The sequence below is a fragment of the Melanerpes formicivorus genome, unplaced genomic scaffold, assembly GCF_026170545.1.
Source record: "Melanerpes formicivorus ecotype bairdi unplaced genomic scaffold, bMelFor1.0.p_v2 SCAF_3, whole genome shotgun sequence".
Classification (NCBI taxonomy): Eukaryota; Metazoa; Chordata; class Aves; order Piciformes; family Picidae; genus Melanerpes; species Melanerpes formicivorus.
Window position 1 is genome coordinate 20,570,477 of NW_027142355.1, and position 19,612 is coordinate 20,590,088.

At 42.3% G+C, this 19,612-nt stretch overlaps 1 protein-coding gene across 1 annotated transcript; it reads right to left on the minus strand.

The window, feature by feature from the left end:
• Nucleotides 1-677: 677 nt before the first annotated feature.
• SEC61A2 (SEC61 translocon subunit alpha 2) lies at nucleotides 678-18,230 on the minus strand. The gene is made up of 12 exons (XM_068168428.1): nucleotides 18,139-18,230; nucleotides 16,723-16,790; nucleotides 12,859-12,924; nucleotides 10,469-10,547; nucleotides 7,435-7,566; nucleotides 7,181-7,290; nucleotides 6,445-6,598; nucleotides 5,571-5,731; nucleotides 4,362-4,559; nucleotides 3,361-3,552; nucleotides 3,135-3,211; nucleotides 678-1,922 (listed from the first exon to the last, which is right to left on the minus strand). The coding sequence occupies exons 1-12, from the start codon at nucleotides 18,143-18,145 to the stop codon at nucleotides 1,736-1,738; spliced, it is 1,431 nt and encodes a 476-aa protein (XP_068024529.1). The 5' UTR covers nucleotides 18,146-18,230; the 3' UTR covers nucleotides 678-1,735.
• Between the last annotated feature and the right edge of the window lie 1,382 nt (nucleotides 18,231-19,612).

The window sequence follows — 19,612 nt, forward strand, 5'->3', positions numbered from 1 at the left end:
TCCTTGGTTTTAAACTGAACAAGGGGAGGTTTAGACTAGACCCATCACCCCTTGTCCTGTGCAGCCAGCCTTGCTTATGATTTAGGCTTTGTGATGTTGCTTCCCTTTCCCAAGCCCTACCTCAACTATCCAGAAAAAGAAAATGGGTTTGCTTGACCTACGAAAGTACAGACTGACAACAATGCTGACCATAGCAAAACAGCCACAAATGCTGTAGGACCTGGCCAGCAGACTGTGCTTAAGGTGTGAGCTTACTTCCATCTCCTGAGATAGCAGAGTCTTGCAGTTCTCTCTCTCCCCAAGACACATCTACACACTTCATTCAGTTTCATCACTTCTCAATAAATCTTTTGCTAAAGAAACCTTCAGTGTATCTGCAAACAGTCATCTGCTTCTAATTATGTAAACAACCACCTCTGCTTAGAGGTTAGGATCTAAGAGTTGTATGCTAACATGAAAGCCTTGCCTCTGAAGTAAATTTGGATGAGCATGCATAATTGGGGAGACTGAAGCAGAAAACTTCCTTAAGATTTTCTTACGTTCACAAACAACACAAAGTTACTTTCAAGTTGAGTATGAGAGAAGACAGAAGAGATCAAAATGTGAAATCAAAGGGAAAAAGTAATTGATTACAGCCAAGTAGGAAAACTCAGCAGTTTTAAGGGGAGGAATCTTGTGATCTGTTTTTTAATTAAGGCTGCTAAAAACTGATTAGAATTATATTCAAGCAAGAGAAAGAACAAAGAGAGAGACAGAGGGAGCCTTCCAGACCCACCTCAGTAAGAAAGCAGGTTAGCAATGTTCAAAGACTGCACATGAATTCCACCTGGGGCAGGTAAGAGACAAGAGCGAGCTTAATTAAATAAGTTTATTGTCTAACATCACAGTTGTTACGTTGCCGCTGTAAAGTGCGACAGCATAAATAAATTTCCATCAGGAACTCCTCATGACCCCCTTCCCCCTCTATGAACACTGCTTCAGGAACCAAGCCTTGTTCTTTAGACTCACAAAAGCAAAGTGGACATGAAGTTTCAGTGGCACAGTTTTCACAAGTATATGTTTAAACAAAACCACTGGGCTGATTTCCTAGCGTGACAGCAGCTCCAATGCTGTCCCACAGGGGGCCCAGGGCCCTGTGATGCAGTAAACCCATCCAAAAACCGGCTCTCCAGTGAGATGGGTATCAGTCTATGGTAAAATATTTGCTTGGAGCTAAGAGAATGGTGCCTGGGTGGAGACACCACAAAGGAGTAAGGAGTGCTGAGTTCAACAGTGGGGAAATGCAAGTTAAAGTAAAAACTTAACATCAAATAGAGGCTACAAATTCGTTTTGTCAGGAATACTGGCACGTGGCGAATCTGAACTCAGATTTTGAATTATTGTTTCCTGTTAAGGACAGGGAATTAAATTTGACATTTTAATGCTGCATGCAAAAATGTTTAACCGTTACCAAACTGATACATTTTACCACCTCACTGTAGTGTTTGAACAGTAAGGTAGATGAACTGGTTTCCAGCATTACAGGCAACACCAGATAATACTTAAACAAGATAATGTAAACTTGATTCTTAAGGCAGCTGGTACTAATGCTGCACACAGGCATTGCTCGATGCCCATTACAGTAATGGGACACATAGCACTTAAAACCAAGTAAAAAGAAGAGCATTATTTGACTAAATGATGCATATTGTCAAAATACCTTCCCTTTCACACAAACCATGAAATATTTGGACACCTAGAAAAATAATGCACCTACTCCTCCAACTTCAGCTTGTTCTTTTACAAAGATTTCAAAATACTGATAAATAATAGTGACCGCCAGCAGAATGCCAGTGCCCGACCCAATGGCTCCTAGAAAGTCAGCCAGTACTGAAAGTGCACCAATGCACAGACCACCAAATGCAGCTGCTGTAGGGATGTACCTGTACCAAAGACAAAAAAACATTCATAAGCATTAATTTTCATCCAAGTGTTCTAACTATAGCTATACTTCTAGAACAAGAGTATAGAGCAAGAAATTCAGTGCTGCGCACACAGCTCTGCCATTAGCTATCACCATCTTCTGTATTTACAGAATCGTAGAATTGCTTTGGCTGGAAAAGACACTTAAGATCATCAAGTACAATTGTTATCCAACTCTACCAAGGCTGGTGCTAAATCATGGCCCTTAACACCACATCTCTGCAGCTTTTAAGCACATCCAGGGATGGGGATTCAACCACCTCCCTGGGGAAGCTATTCCAGTGTTTGATAACCCTTTCAGTGAAGAAGTTTCTTCTAATGTCCAATCTAAACTTCCCCTGGTACAACTTGAGCCATTTCCTCTCATCCTATCACTTGTCAGTAGGGAGAAGAGACCAACACCAACCTCACTACAATCTCCTTTCAGGTAGAGAGCGAGAAGGTCTCCCCTCAGCCACCTTTTCTCCAGACTAAACAACCCAATTTCCCTCAGCTGCTCTTCAGAAGACCTGTTCTCCAGGTGCTTTTACCAGCTTCACTGCCCTCCTCTGGACCAGTTCCAAGATCTCAATGTCCTTCTTGTAGTGAAGGGCCCAAAACACAGTACTCAGGGTAAGGCCTCACCAGTGCTGAGTACAGCACACAACAGAAGCTAAAATACACTCACCAAAAGGTAAGCTGTGTGAATACCTGAAGACTGGCAAAGCTTTTCCATTCACAGTGTAACAACTTTATGTATAGGTGTGCTATGGAACCTCCACAGGACCAAGAGTAACTGCTTTGATTACAAGGCATAGGGATAAAACTACCTGTCTACATAGGTCGGCAGGCTTTGCCCACTGCATAAAATCCTGCTTTCATAGTGTCATCTTAGCTCAGTAACGGCAAACTGAACACCTATAAAAAAATCAAGGTATCTTCCTTTTACAAACATGGAGGAGATTCAACCCAAGTTCCTTCATTATGCCACTTAAACAACAGACACTACAAGTTAATCTCTGGCCAACCGCTATAACCATCTGCATTGCTAGGAAAGGCAACAAGCTAGGAAAGGGGAAGACTCTTGACATTTGGCAGTCAAAACAAGTTTCAGATTTTTCCACGAACACCTCTTCCAGCTAACACCTCCCCAGCATCCCTAACCACCCCAACGGAAGACAGAATTTCCTTACCTGTTAAGCTCATGCACCATTGAAGTATCCCTGTGGCCTCTCATCACCATTTGCTGTTCTTTGAGTTGCTTGGCAACCTGCAAAATAACATGATTTTATGTAACTGCTGTGGTGTTTCATAGTCACCTGATGCTTAGTCAGTGTAGTCACTGGTCAGTTAGCAGCTAGTCAGTGCTCAATTAGAGGCAGCTTGAAAACACTTAGGCACGTTTATCAGAACACCTACATCCTTTGCTGATGAGCCAGACACCTCAATCCAAGTCTTCGAGAAGAATGCACAAGATCCCAACATAAATATTATATAAACTATTACATGGACGGGATCCTCAAATATTGCACCCATGGATTCTGGTGGGGACAAGTAGTAGCACAGGCCACCAACAGGGTAAGAGCGAGCAGGACCACCACCACTGACATCCTGCGAGAGAGGAAGAAAAAGGCAAATTAGTTATTTGCCACGGATCTCTCACACCTGTCCTGTATTTACAGAAGAATTCTCCTTCAATATTTGAAACAGCTTTTACACACCAATGTTAACAAGTTTAGCATTCCAGTTTCCTGCTGGCAGAATACTAAAGGCAAATGGCATCCTGGCTTGTATTAGAAACACTGTGGACAGCAGGGTCAGGGAGCTGATCATCCCCCTGTACTCAGCACTTGCGAGGCCACACCTCGAGTATCGTGTTCAGATCTGGGCCCCTCACTTTAGGAAGGATACTGCGGAGCTGGATCATGCCCACAGAAGGGCTTGGAGGCTGGTGAAAGGCCTGGAGCACAAAGCCTACAAGGAGTGCCTGAGGGAGCTGGGGTTGTTTAGTCTGGAGAAGAGAAGGCTTAGGGGAGACCTCCTTGCTCTCTACAACTACCTGAAAGGAGGCTGGAGTGAGAAGGGGGCCAGCCTCTTCTCCTTGAAGACAAGGAACAAGACTAGAGGAAGCTGTTACAACCTGCACCAGGGGCAGTTTGGGCTGGATGTTAGGAAATATTTCTTCACTACAAGAGCTCTCAGAAATTGGAATGGGCAGCAGTGGAGTCACCTGTGGGCATTCAAGTGATGTGAAGACCTGGTGCTTATGGACATGGTTTAGTGTTGACCCATCAGTGCTAGGTTGAAGGTTGGACTGGATCATCTTCTAGGTCCCTTCCAACCTGATATATTCTGCAATTCATGACAAAGCAATATATCCAAATGATTCTGTGATGGTAGGAACGTGGTGAAATACTTACTGCCCACTGTCCTAGTAAGTTCACCAAGAAATTACCACTAAACCGAACAGACAGCATCTGGGAAATAACATAGAGGTTTGAAACTAAGGCAGACTGCAGAATGATGGGAATGTTGGAGGTATAGAAGAGCTTGATAGGATAGCTGCTGTACTGTCCACGGTATCGTGCAGACTTGATAGGTAAATCAACACGAAATCCCTATAGGAAAGAACACAGATACACCAGGTTAATTTCCAGGACAGAAGGTATTCCTGCTATGGCTAAAAGCTATTCCTGACCATAAAGTTCTTGCTAGGTAAAACAAGGAGTATGAGGCTGGAGACAGAGAAACCCAAAGGCTTTTGCTACAGTCTGGATTACAAATTTTAAGGGTTTATTAGTGTTATGGTGGTTCTATTACTTTCCTTTTACACAAGCTTAGCTCTCATCTGTGAAATGATTCCTTTAAAACACACTATAAAATAGGGTTTGAGAAAAGCCTTTAATGGCTTTTAACTTAACTTGCCAGTTAACAACAAGCTGTTGTGTAGCACACCCTGCCTTCTGTTTTCTGAGGCAGGCTCTTATCTGAGTAGAGCCAAGAAAAGCCACGTGGATTTGAAGATCAGGGAAGTCAGTTTTTTCACAGCACTCTTAACTACACAACAGCTTTAAAAAAAAAAACAAACCAACACACACACACATTTTAGCCACAAAAAAAAAGCCCCAACCATATGGGTCTCCTTTAGTGTCCATTTTAGTAAATGGACAAATTTTAGAAGAAATATTAGCTGTCTAGAAGATTAGTGAAAACCCAGTAAGCTCTGCGTTCATTACACAGTTCTTTTCTAGAACAAATCCGTATCATGCACACCTCAAAGAAGCAAGGTTCTTTAGCTCTGCCCTAAGGTGTTAAGTCAACTATGCATGGCACTGGAGTTCCACAACCCATTCTCAGTAAATATACTCTCCTGATGTGTATAGCATTTAATGGAATGTGGCGTCACTGTCTGAGGGGCTGGCTGTAAAATGGAACAGCTGGACTGCCACAGAGGTATGTTACTGAAATAACAGCGTGGAAACAAAAAGGGTTTCTTACTCAAAGCCAAGATACTTTGGTTACTCTAATTCAACTTCTGCATTTTTTCCCCCCAGGGACTGCAGTGTCTAAAGTCCCTGCACTTCTACTTTTGCAGCTGCAGAGCTACTGTGAGGAATTTTTCATTTTACCTGGAAATAAATGACTACAGCAAATACAAACACGGTAGCAATCAGATTCATAAGATTGGGCAAATTCTGTCGGTAAAACGCTTCCCGCAGAGCCCGCACTTTGTCAGTTCTTGTAGCCAGAAGATGAAATAATGCAATGACAGCACCCTCAAACTCTGTTCCTGCATGAGGCAAAGAAGGGAAAATAAATTTTAATCTGTAAATTTAAAATATCTGAAAAATAGCATCTTCCTTTTGGAAAGAAAAGACACATCAGATTAAATGGGACATAAATCCTATTACAACAACTCTATCACAGTACAAGAGGCTGCTTTATTTCACAGAATGTAGAATAGGCTACCAAAGCATCATTCCTGGTTCAAGAATAAACAACAAGAACAAAAAAGCCCTCCAAGCACACACACAAAGGAATATTCTTTTTGTCTCCCTTCTGTAGTTGTCAAGGACTGCTTAAGGAATGAAGAGATGGAAACCTCTGAAGAATCAAACTAGCTTAAAGTCATCTAGAGACACCAACTATAGCCATCAACAGCAGTTGGATCACAAATTGCTCCTTGAACATAGAGAATTTCTTATCTTCTCTACTTCTGTAGGCTAAATGATACTAAAACAAGACTATTTTAGTTTGGAAATCAAAAAAATCTTCAGTCAATGGGCTCCAAGTCCCATTTTAACTACTGCAATTCAGATCAGCATAAGTAAACTTGTAGGTTATTAACCTTCATGTGTCAGACAACACATGTAGACGACCAACTTCAGGAGTTAATCATGACACATTAAAACCTTTATAGTTTTAATCTGATAAACATCTGATATTTTATGTATAGTACACTTCCACTGAACGTCTTGTAACTAACTGCAATCACACACATACCTCTGCCAGTGTTGATGGTGGTGGGACTGAAAGCCTTCCAGACGATGGTTTCACAGATATTGGTAGCAATGAACAGGGAAATCCCAGACCCCAAGCCATAACCTTTCTGTAGCAACTCATCTAAAAGCAACACAATCAAACCAGCAACAAACAGCTGTGGGGAAAGAAACAAAACTGAGCAGAAGCAAGAATAAATCAAGCTGGAAATTATGTATTAATCCCCTGCGTCAATATTTTCAGTATCATGGTGAGTGATCATTATGGTTTTCATCTAAATATCACTCATGCAGTATTTTTTCCCTTTCATGTATAAATACCTGTGCAGCTCACCTGGCAATGATCTCTTGTGACTTGTCAGCACAGATGAAAGTAAGCATTACTCAGCCAAGTGCTTTTTTCAAGTGTTTATGTTTGTGTATTTACTGCTCTGCTCCACAGCTATAGTGAGAAGTCTTCCACAGTACTGCACAGCAACTACTGCTTTCGAAGTCCATCAATTCCTCTATTTCAAAGCAAACAGCCACTCCTATCTGAAACATTTCTGCTATTAACTATCCCAACTTTCTTCTCCTTTATGGATATTTAGAATTTTTCATATAGACACAGAAAGCTACACAGGATGATGCTTTTACAGCATTAAAATAAATAAAAGGCAACCAGACATAGGAATATATTTCCTTCTAGCTATACTGTATCTTACTGGCCTCAGTTACACGCAAAATAGCTCATTACAAACCTGAATTATAATAAGAAGACAAATTCCAGCACCCATTTCAGCAGGATCTCCATACATTCCAGTCATAACATACACAATGGCTTGCCCAATGGTAATAATCATCCCAAATACTAAAACAAAGAGAGAAAGCAAATCCTTTTAAAAATTCTGCTGAAATCACCTACCAAAGAGATCTCACATTTACTATCACCTACGTGCACTGCTTTCCCCAAAATGAAACTATGTTCATTAATTTTAATTGGAACAGTGCTTACATTTCTGAGCTCCATTGAACAAGGCTCTGTCTTTTGGAGTATCTCCAACTTCAATGATCTTCGCTCCAGCTAGCAGCTGCATGATCAAACCAGATGTCACAATGGGTGAGATACCTAATTCCATCAAAGTACCTAAACAGGAAAAAAAACTAAAAATCAGCACAATTGCCATTCAAGCATCTCTCTCCTAAAGGATTGTTGTCTGAAGATGTTGGATCCATGTCCTGCTTTTGCTGGGATAGTATCAATTTTCTACTCAGGAAAGCTGCATTTTTGAGAAGACTGCAGGACTCAGTTGAGTGAGAACAAACTTAACAAGACACACTTTTTCTTTTTTTTTTTGTGGCCAGCCATGGTATGTGAGTTTCCATAGTGACCAAGGACTTTAGCACTTTTGGAGTTAACCAAATGCTAAAGCCAGTAGGAGAAAAAGCCAGGGCAGCTGACCCAAGCTAGCCAACAGAAGTACTCCATACCATAAATTAGAAATTTTACTGAGGATGGTCTCTCATCCTGATGGCTATCGTCCCTGGGTGGTCTCACCTGTCATTCTACTCCTGAGGGCAACTCTCCTGCAGCCATGACTCTTTCTGTGGGACTGTAACGCTCGCAGTATTTGGCATCCAGCAATCACTGCTGGCATTGTGCAGCTCACAACTGCTACACGTGCTGGGTCTGACTTTTGTGTACTTTCTATTAGTATTAAAGTAATCATACCCCCCCCCCAATATTATGTTACTAAATCTGTTTCCATAGAACAACAGGCTAAATGACAACAGTCTGTTGAAAGGTTTCTGACCTTAAACATTTTTCATAATGCTTCAAATGTGTTCCAGCACAGACATGATCAAAACAAAGACTATTACCTGTTCACCAAAGAGGATCGCTGTCCTTTCAAAGGCAACATAAAAAACCTATTCACAGCTAACTTATCTTAATTTATTGCCTTTGCTGGTGTAACAAAATTTTCCATTCCTAAATAATTCATACCTTCACATTTGAGGGATCGGCTGATTTTCCTACTTCCAGCCAATTTTCCAAGACACAGATGAGGTCACTGTCCTCATTTAGTGTCATGCATGCCATGTCACTCATCTTAAGTTTCAGTCTTCTAGCATTAGTTTAAGTCTTCTTACATATTTGACCAGGATTCACATGTCTATTCTAAAATAAGTTAGTCTGGCTTTGCTAAACCATAAACCTAATCATCTCATTATGAGGCATTAAATACATTGCACACGTTTCTTGTCAACATTCTGATACTGCAAATAGTGCTGTTCGTGAGAGGATCTTCTGCCCCACATATTCATCAGAAAGAGAAAAGGCAAGATTAATCTCATCTCCACATCAAAGGAAACTCCATTCCTAGGATGAAGTAGTCATAGAATGGCTTAGGTTGGAAGGGACCTTACAGATCATCTACTCCAACCTCCCCACCATGGGCAGAAACACCTCTCAACTAGACTCAGCTGCTGAAGGCCTCATCCAGCCTGGCCTTCAACACCCCCAGTGAGGAGGCATCCACAGCCTCCCTGGGCAACATGTTTCAGAGTCTCACCACCCTCATACTGAAGAACTTCTTAAGATCCAGTCTAAACCTATTCTCCCTCAGCTTCAAACCATTCCCCTTGTCCTATTGCTAGACACACTTACAAAAAGTCTCTCTCCAGCCCTCCTACAGGATCCCTTCAGGTTTTGTAAATGTTACTGTGTGCTCCAAACCCTCCTCCCCCCATTTCCATCAGGAGAGGTTTGAATGGGGAAAGACATGAAATTTCCTTCCAAGGTGCAACATTGCCTGGGGACGGGTAATTCGTGCCCATTCTTCCTGCCACTGCAGAGGTTCCTTCCCCATGGGGGAAGTCTGCTGTGTTTGGGAATTATGATTAAGTGGGGTGCTTAACACCCATTATATATTGGCCTTGGACACATTGTCTAGAAATGCCTTAGAGTGACCAGAAAGCAGTCTGGGCTCTCGCCATCATCTCGCTCCTGCTCTGGCTCTCACCATCATCTTGCTCCTGTCCTGCTCTGGCTCTCACCATCATCTTGCTCCTGTCCTGCTCTGGCTCCCACCTTCATCTTGCTTGCTCCACTCTGACCTGGCTTCTCCCCACACCTGCGTGCCACAGAGTGGACCTGTCTGCCGTGAAACCTGCAGCTTTCTTGCACTGTCAGTGCTGCTGCTCATGAGTTTCCCCTTGTAGCAGCCATGTCTATGGACACTTTGATTCTGGCGGGTCCTTTTCCTTTGGATCGTGCTGGACTATCCACGAATTGGATTATAAAACCTGCAGTTCCTGGAGCCTGCCACCAACAAGACACTGGGGACCGATGCCAAATTCCTGCTCCATCCTCGTGAGTACAACCTGGTGTTCTCATCGGCTTTCCCTAAGGTTCCTGGCTTGCCTCTTATTATAAGTGGGGTAAAGCTATTTTGTAGCTTAGCCTTTTCCAGTTTCTGAATTCTCTGAATTGTACTAAAGTTACCCATAAGCATCCTGGTGGAATTTGCAACCAAACAGAACCTGTATATCATTTAGTAAGTTTTATACCTAACTTGGGGGTGGGGGTTGAGGAAAAAAAAATAAAGATAACAATATTTTTATAATTCCCACCTCATTAATTCAGCCTCTATCAAATCAGTAAGGAAGCTATAAGGACCCCCTGGAGTCTTCTCTGCTCCAGGCTGAACAACCCCAGCTCAGCCTATCCTCACAGCAGAGGTGTTCCAGCCCTTGGATCATCTTTGTGGCACTCCTCTGGACTTGCTCCAACAGCTCTAGGTCTTTCTTATAATGGGGACATCACAACAGGACACAGTATTTAGGGTGGGGGTCTCACAAGAGCAGTGTAAAGCGGAAGAATCACCTCACTACTCCCAAGTCTCAGTCGGTTTCCATTATGTGTGTTAAGAACTTCACAAACTGTTGCAACATGACATCTGGGTTTCATGAAATTCAGCAGCCAACCATTTTTCTCCTGGTCTGTTTACACCAGGGCAAAACAGAGAAAAAGGAAATAATCTACCAACCTCTGTTTGACGCAAGAATGACTCGCATCCAATAGAATGGATCTGCGGAATCCGAGGACATGATTCCAAACAAAGGTATCTGTCACCATGCACAGCAGAGACACAGAGAAAGCTTTCATTAATCCAAACAGCTTAACGCGCAATGAGTCAACTGTTTAATATAATTTATTCCAACTTTTTATTAAACTACAGCAGAGCATAACAATAACAGAGATAATGGCACCACTTTATTTCAACTCTCCAACTGGGGGATGACTCAGAGGACTAAACTGAGTAAAATAAGCCCCTTCTTTGGCAAGAAGCAGAAAGCCCTAGAAAGAGGAGGCAGTTCAGATAAACCAGATTGCTGAACATGTAGTTCAGAAGTACTACAATCCCCCTCAAAAGAACAGAGAGTTATAAAATAAACAGGTTAGCCATCAGGAATCATTAACAGAACTGGGAAAATATCAGATGATAATCTAATTATTTCACCTAAGTTATCTCAGCAATTTTTAGGGGTTTTTGTTTGTTTGTTTTTTAAATTAAAAAAAACCTGTCTCAAGACATCTTTGAGAAGACAGAGGAAAGCAGGGTTTACGGGTTTTAAACAGTCCTAAACAGAGTTTGTTTTCAGTGCAAACTAAAGATACAGAATGAACTACAATGTAAATGTCTTCTTCCAGCAAGTTTAAATATTCATAGTATCATAGTATCAGTCAGGGTTGGAAGGGACCACAAGGATCATCTAGTTCCAACCCCCCTGCCATGGCCAGGGACACCCCACACTAGATCAGCCTGGCCAGAGCCTCATCCAGCCTGGGCTTAAACACCTCCAGGGACAGCACCCCAACCACCTCCCTGGACAACCCATTCCAGGGCTTCACCACTCTCATGGTGAAGAACCTCCTCCTCACATCCAGCCTGAATCTCCCCACCGCCAGCTTCATTCCATTCCCCCTAGTCCTATCACTACCTGATATCCTAAGAAGTCCCTTCCCAGCCTTCTTCAAATTCTACAGCTGGAAATTTGTTTTAAAATACCTCATATGGAACTGTCAAAGTCAGCCACATTTATAGAAAACCTCCAGTGTTCTGTATGCCAATACTGAGAGATTTTGAGCTCTTTGAAACTCTTCTTAACCACAAAAATAGTAAACAAAGAATGCAGGCAGTTTTAGAGATTAATCTCTGAAAACTTGAATCTGCACCAACTGACTTCCTACTCAACTGCTATAATCTTATATATAGATTTAAAACCTTAACGATGTATATATCCCGCAGCTACAAAACACAGATGTTCTTCTAGTTCTGGCATCATTCCTGCCTCCTCCTCCCCCCGCAAAGGAAAAAAAAACAAAAACCAACAGGTAAACACAAGAGCCAGGCTTTAGCCTTTCAACAGTCCCTCAGAGTTTTAAAGGAAGATATTAAATTACTGCTCCAGAGTCTGGAATAGGTAATTTAATAAATACAACATAAAAAGCCTGCTTCTGACACTGTAGGGTTCATCTTAAATGTCCTAGGAGGTCTAGAAGCTCTAAAAATATACATATGAAGTAACACATGCATTCTCATCTTCTGTAATATCTACATACTCATTAAAAACCACCCAACCCGGTCTGTTTACAACCCAGGTAATAGGGTACAAAAACTCCTGCAATTCTAAGTAATAAAGACCACCTAGATGTTTACAAAGCCCTGGGTTTTGGAGGGGTTTTAGCTAACATTTTGCCAGTTCTAAATGTCAACTTAAACATCTCAGAAAAAAACATTTTGCTGCAGTTCACAACTCACCAGCTTGCTCAAGAGAACTCGGGTCAAAACAGTCATTTGCTTTCACTTTTAAGGTTGTTATTGCTAAAATTTAAACTTATCTATGAACAGAAGGTAAAGAATGCATAATACTGTTCAGTTTTAGACTACCAAATAAATAATTAGCTTGGCTGTTAACCCTACAGCCAGCATCAGTGTTTGGCCAAGTGCACTGGACTGGGGTGCCCAGAGAGGTGGTAGATGCCTCACACCTGGAAACATTCAAGGTCAGGTTGGGTGGGGCTCTAAGGAATGGGATCTAGTTGTGGATGTGCCTGCCCATTGCAGGGCAATTGGACTAGACCACCTTTAAAGGTCCCTTGTAACTCAAAACATTCTATGATTCTATAATAGCAAGAAAATATATGATGTATTTTAGACTGCATAAAAAGCACTAGTTTCTGAAAACATGCAACCAATAAAGACTTTTACAGAGAATCACGTTTCTTTGGCTGAACTTTGAGAACTTAACCGTAAAAATACACATCCCAAACTGGTAGGTCAACATGAAACAAGAACTACTCACTCTTTGAGCATTCTATTTTAGATGGACAGAACACACATTATCTGAAACACAGATGACATCAATGACCTACCTGGCAGCATACTAAGAAAATGAAGAGCGTGATGGCCGTCCATAGCACCTTCTCTCTGAACTGGATCTACAGAGCAGATTGTAGAGATTCATGTGTTCATTGTATAAAGAATTTCCACTGTGTTATCACATTAGTACTAAACGCTGCATCATTCGGAATCAAACACAAAGATACCAAACCAGAAGGCATCATTTCTCATTAATATTTTTAATATGATTTCAGATTTGAGAGAGAGAGAGTCATGGGCTTCCGTGCAAAGAGCTTATATGGGATATGGCAGACAGCATGGTCAGCATTCAGTCAGTAGAGTATCTTTTCCATAGAGTGTTCTAATACAGTGTGTATTTACAAAAAGCAACAGCATGGCTAAAACCATGGACACAGCAGGACAAATATGAAACATTAATGCAAAAAGATCTGTTGAAGTCTCAAACACTAAGATTGGAAGCATTGTTTTGTAAGGATGGCAGTTATTAAACTAAAGCACTATGAAGTTTTAAAAGAGACTTCACTGCTGTGAAGAGAACTGATAAAAGCAATTCAGAATAACATTTTTTAAAAGGTAATAAAGGAAGCTTAAATTCACCATTATGTGTTATTGACAAAGACCATAAAACATCTTTTAAAGACTCCTTTCCTTCCAAAATATTTCTACCCATGCATATTGTGCGTTCTTTAGAGAAGAATGTCAGAACACTGAGGTTCACAACACTGGATGCAACTGTAACTACTGCCAGGTGCAAAAATAAAAGAATCACAAGATTTAAGTTTGAACCAGAGGATTGCTCCAAGCATGGAGAGAAAGAAATGCACTTGAGCCCACAGAGAGCTAAGATGCAGCATTATGTTAAGTTGTCACCTCTCCTCCAAGGACCACAAACATTAGAACAAGTGTGTTCACTGTAGACAAGAGTACAGCAACTACTAAAATATGATGTGACCTAACTGTAAGATAGAGCGGAAACAGTAGCTTTTTGCCTGCAACCACTGAATTTGCCTGTAGAGAGGCAACAAGAAAAAGGATTAGTGCCTGATTTTATAGGTGCTGAACACACACGAGATAGCACAAAGCAGTGCAGCAGTACAGCTTCTCGAGCAAAAGAAAACCCAGAAACAGTCTGTATCACTGTATGTGAAAGTATGCACTTACTTAGAAGCAAAGTAATCCCAGTAATTGAATTTACTGATATCACCTCACTCTTTTAAAAGAGGCCAGATGCTAAATACATTTTCACTACAAAGTTAAAGAAGAAAAATAGCGACAGCAGCAAATAAATCCAAACAGTATCTTCTGTTTGACTTTGTGAAGTGCAGACCCACTTTACTAGGTGCTGTTTGAATTTATAAAAATCAGATTTTCAGCAGAGACTTTTTAAAAGAAAACTGCTTAACCAAATTTCTCTGCAGTGCAACAGTTAACCGTGGCTTCAAGCTCTACAACTGCCCTGGCTTGCTCTGTAAATGCCATGAATGTCAGCACCAGAGAAATTCTGCATCACCCAAATCACAGCTATTCACAAGGAAAACAGTCTCTGTGACTCAAAAAGACAAAAAGGCAAAAGAAGGCATCCAAATTCCTATGCCAGGAATGGCAAAATACAGATTGGTACCAAAACATTCCAGCCACAAATGGTAACAAGCACAGGGACAGTACATTTCATCATTTGATGAGATTCACTTGGACATTTTATTCCTTTGACATTTTTCTTAAAACTTGTGAAAATGAAGGGACTTCAGCATCATCTCAGTGTTCTGAACAGTGTGTTCTACACAGGAAAATCTGTGAACACGAAGGAAATGTGAATTGATACTACTAACTACAAAAGCAGCAATTGCTTCTGTTATCAAATTGGCCAAAACACAACAGCAACATTCCCCAGTGACAGAAAAAGCTCCTTTTCCTCATCAACAATAATGGCAAAGTGATTCAATGAGAACCCAAACTTCATCTTCACCTAATCGAGAGAGAAAATAGATTATTTGTTCTTTTCTATTTTGTTATCTTCATTTCATATCCTGGCCTTAACCAACCCACTAAACCCATTACTAATAATGTCTGCCAGTGACAGCTTGCAAGACAACAATAAATAACAAAGAATTACAGTGATATAGAATGATCTAGGTCACTTGATAAAATAGGGGTAAGGAATGTAACTTTAAATGGTCAAAGGGCTCTTCAGTCTAGGAAAGATCTTCTCAATTTTATTTTCACTTCACATTTGTACAATGCTGGCAACTAGCAGCCATTGCCTAGACAGTGACCTAGATAGTAATAAAGACAAAGTGACCCAAATAAAGAGGACAGGAATCTCGGCACCTCTCTGGGCATCCTTCATCTGCTGATGGAGGACACAGATCAAGCCGCTCTTCCTCTCTGGCAAATAGAGAGAGGAGGCAAAAAACAACCAACCACACATACTAAAAAAAAAAAAAAGAGAGAAAAATCACAACTATCAATGAGCTTTACAGAAACAGTATCTGTAGATTTGTCCCAGCTTCTTCATCTCATCCCACTTCATTAGACAAAGCAGGATGGATGTAGCCAGCTAATCAGAGAACATAAATCAGCAGCAGAAGACTGCACTAAGGTTCACTGCTGCAGAAAAAAACCACAATTGGGTACCTTCCACTTACATATGGTTCATCCAAATCTTAGCACAAGGCATGGCTCTGCAGGTTCCTGCTCTGAAGATGCTTTTGTCTGATCTAAATAATTTGTTTGGAAACCTGTCTCAAGAGGGAAAGATGCTGGAAAGCAAGAAGGAAAAATAGAGGGAGCAAAACGCCAGGATTAGTCTCAATCTTTTCAATAATCAATTTCAGATGGGAATAATCAGCAGTTTTTATTGTATCTTCTCCACTCAATTCACCAGGCTCAGCTATGGGTACTGGCACAAACCTCTCTGCATTCAGTTCCAACCTTAAGGAATCCATCATCAAGTAGAGAGGATTCTCTCATATGGTGTCATGTTCCCAGCTACACATTCCCTTTTAAGAATACAAAAGTCAGCATTTTGGTCTTCAGGAATTTTCATGTCAGTCAAGACAAGAAACACTAAGCAAATTTCTTACTCTAACTAAAATCTCTGTCATCTAAGTGCTATGTGATACCTTGAGTTCTGGGAGTGAAAACCAGTGGTTTGTTCTTTTTTTGACAAAGGAGCTCTTTCTATCTGCAGAAATTAACCAATTTTAAATGGGAAAATGCACTGAGAAACTGGAGAAAATTCTAGGGCTAGCAAAATGGAGACATCAGCTGTAAATTAACTCAGTTCATTGATTTCATAACAAAGAAAAGTGTCACATCCGTTAGGTGAACAGGGAGCAATTACCTGAACTATATTACAGATCATTTTCCTACTTCAAAGTGAATGATGGCTGTGGGAGTGGAAAGTATTTTGTGGGAAAGCAAGAACTAAATTTCTCTTCCTGAATTACAACACAAGTCCTTTCAAAGTAACATATAAGCCAGTTCAAAGCCCAGAGCTGTGACCAGTACTGAAAGCCAACACTAGTATCCAAAAAGACAACAGTGGTATCCAAAGGGAAGAAAAAAAAAAGGAAAAAAAAAAGGAAAAACAAAGAAAAGGAGAGGGGAAAAAAAGCTTGAAAACTTTTCTCAGGTATATCAAAGTAGATTCGGTCACTTGGAACTGCAACTAAACAAACTACTAAAAGAAGCAATTACCAAGTGGATCACCTCATCAGAGGCTGTTAAAAATTCATCAGTATGGCAATCTTCCACCATAACATGGATTCCCCATCATCCAAAGAATACATCCTACTTTAGAGCACACTGTCTATATATTGGAGCACAGACTTGAACATCTGTGAGCAAGTAGAGTAACACAATGTGGCACTCACCTTTCTTTCTGGTTTCTGGATTTCAGGTAACACTGCACAGAATGGCTTAATAACTTCTAAAAATTTAACTGCTCCAGAAAAACAAACACATGCAAAAGAGAGAAAAAACACATTAATGAACCTTCCTTAATTTCTAAAGCTTCACACAACTTCAAGGAGAAAAAATGAAATGTAAGTCACAGTTTATGAGTGAAATGTCTGAAAACTAATGCCCTCTCCTTAAAACAGTTGAAAACAAAGAAACAATGAGAAAGAGAATTCTTGTTCTAATCAGATTTGGCCCATTCTTTTTTTCCACAGCTGGAACCATTTTAAATGAGAAGCAGCACTGTGTATTTCACCAGAAATGAACTAAATTGTATTCCATCTAAAAATAAATGACCTAGTATCAGTCTGTGCTAGTTAAACACAGACATTGACATCCAAAAGCGTCCACACAGAGATTAGTATCTTGTGTTTTACAGAAGCATTTAGCTGAGAAAATAATTCAATCTCTAAATATGTTTAGAGACCCTAATTTAAATCACTACAGTCCTAATCACAACTTTGGAGACAATTCTCTTCACAGAATCGAAGAATGATGGGGATTGGAAGAGACCTCTGGAGGTTATCTAGTCCAACACCCCTGCTAAAACTGGTTCACCTAGAACAGGCTGCACAGGATCATATCCATGAGGGTTGGGAATCTCTCCAGGGAGGGAGACTCCACAGCATCTCTGAGCAGCCTGGTCCAGTGCTCCATCACACTCAAGGTACAGATTTTTTTTCTATAAAAAAGACATAAAGGCTCAATAGTTTGAGCTCTTTTTCTGGAACAAGAAAATTTAAAATAATAATAATAATAAAAATCAAAGCATATATGTTTGGTGCAGAGTATGTCCTGCAAGGCTCGCATGTTACTCCCAGCCCCGGGACATTTGGATGGCCATAGAACACAATTATCACTATCTCCTCAAAGGAAAAAGCACTGCGCGCCAAGTTAAGTAACATTTTGGTCGAAATGCTACGTTTACTTTTACACTTTGCTGGGACATCTTTCTCCCTTGTTAACTCCAAGCCGTGAGACATCTTTCTCCCTTAGTAACTCCAGTCCCTCAGACAGCACACCAGAAGGTACGCCTTGCTCCACAGAAGGCGGCGCGTCTCCCATGTTAAAAAACTAAGGCCAGAGGAGAAAAAAATAGCCCAGCACAAAGAAGTGCCAAGCGGCGACTCGTCTCACCCTCTGCCCGGGAGGCGGGTGCCCCGCTGCCGCCGTCCCTACGGCCCGCCTGGGGCGGCACATCAGCCCCGCCGCCACCTCAGCCGCCGGGCCGGCGACCAGCTACATCCTCCCCTGACAGAGGTAGCGACCCCACGGCCCGGGCCGGCTTCCCGGGTGGCCCCCGCCCGCGGAACGACACTGTCCGTACTCACTGCCCATGGCGGCGGCGGAGCCGGCCACTGCCTCAGCCGCTGTCACCGCTGCTCCCCTCTGCCGCCGGCCGGCGCCGTGACGTGCCGCCGGCCGCAGGGCCCCACCCCCTTGCGCGCAGGCATCGCTCCGGACTCCTATCCCTGCCCCCAGGGGATGGCGCTACCGAGGAGGCAGGGAAAGCAATAGCGCCGCCCCGCTGTCTCCTCCGAGGCGAAGGGAAGGGGGTGCGAGGCTCGCGTGGGAAATAATCGCCACCACGAGGCAGATCAGGCTGTCAGCGGACAGCCACAACCGGGAAGGACCCGCAGTAGGCCGTGCACCCAGAATGCTCTGCGAGCGCTGGGGAGGAGGCGGCGGTGGATGGCGCCCGCGGGTTGGCGAGGGGTTGGCTCGGCCGTGCATCGAGGTGTTCCTACTGCCCAGCGGGTCCTTTCCATAGGACATGCTCTGTAAGATCATTATCAAACTCATCTACAACTTCTGTCCCTGTCTCTGCATCTCGAGTCACGCTACCTGCGCAAGTGCGATCACCCTTCCTGGCTAACAGCACATAACGCCTCAGCTTTATTTTCATGTCCCACAAAATTCTCCTGCCCAAGGACAGACCTGCAGTGTTACCACTCACACAGCTTGTGCATCATCTCATCTGGCTCTGTCCTGAATTCAGTTTCCTGCACACACAGGAAACTTACTGTCAAGCAGCAGCCTCGTGGGATTTTTGCAATTCGTTTCTCCTTTTTTAAGTACTTTTTTCTCCAAAAGAATCATCAGCACTCGTGCAGCAAGAGCCAAGTCTGCATGCAGAGCACAGCATAGCACACAGGCTGAAAACAACCAGTGACACAGACAGTGGGATCAAGTGAACCCTCAGCAGGTTTACAGGGGACACCAAGCTGAGTGGTGCAGTTGACACACCTAAGGGAAGGGATGCTATCCAGAGGGACCTGGACAAGCTCCAGAAGTAGGCCTCTGTGAACATCATGACGTTCAATAAGGCCAAGTGCAAGGTCCTACACCTGGGTTGGGTCAAGCCCCAGTATCAATACAGGTGGGGAATGTTACTGATTGAGAGCAGCCCTGCAGAACAGGACTTGGGAGTACTGGTGGATGAAAGCTGTGTGGATGAAAACTGAAGCTGGGTGTGAGACAGCAATGTGCACTTGCAGCCCAGAAGGCCAACTGTATCATGTGCTGCATCAAAAACAGTGTGCCAGCAAGTACAGGGAGGGTACTCTGCCCCTCTACTCCACTCTGGTGAAACCTCACCTGAAGTGCTGTGTGCAGGTCTAGGGCCCTCAGCAGAGGAAAGAGATGGACCTGTTGAAGCAAGTCCAGAAGAGGTGACAAAAATTACCAGAGATCTGGAACACCTCTCCTGTGAGGAAGGCTGAGAGAGTTGGGGTTGTTCAGCCTGAAGAAAAGAAGGCTCTGACAAGACCTTATTGCAGCCTTTCAGTACTTAAAAGGGAGGCT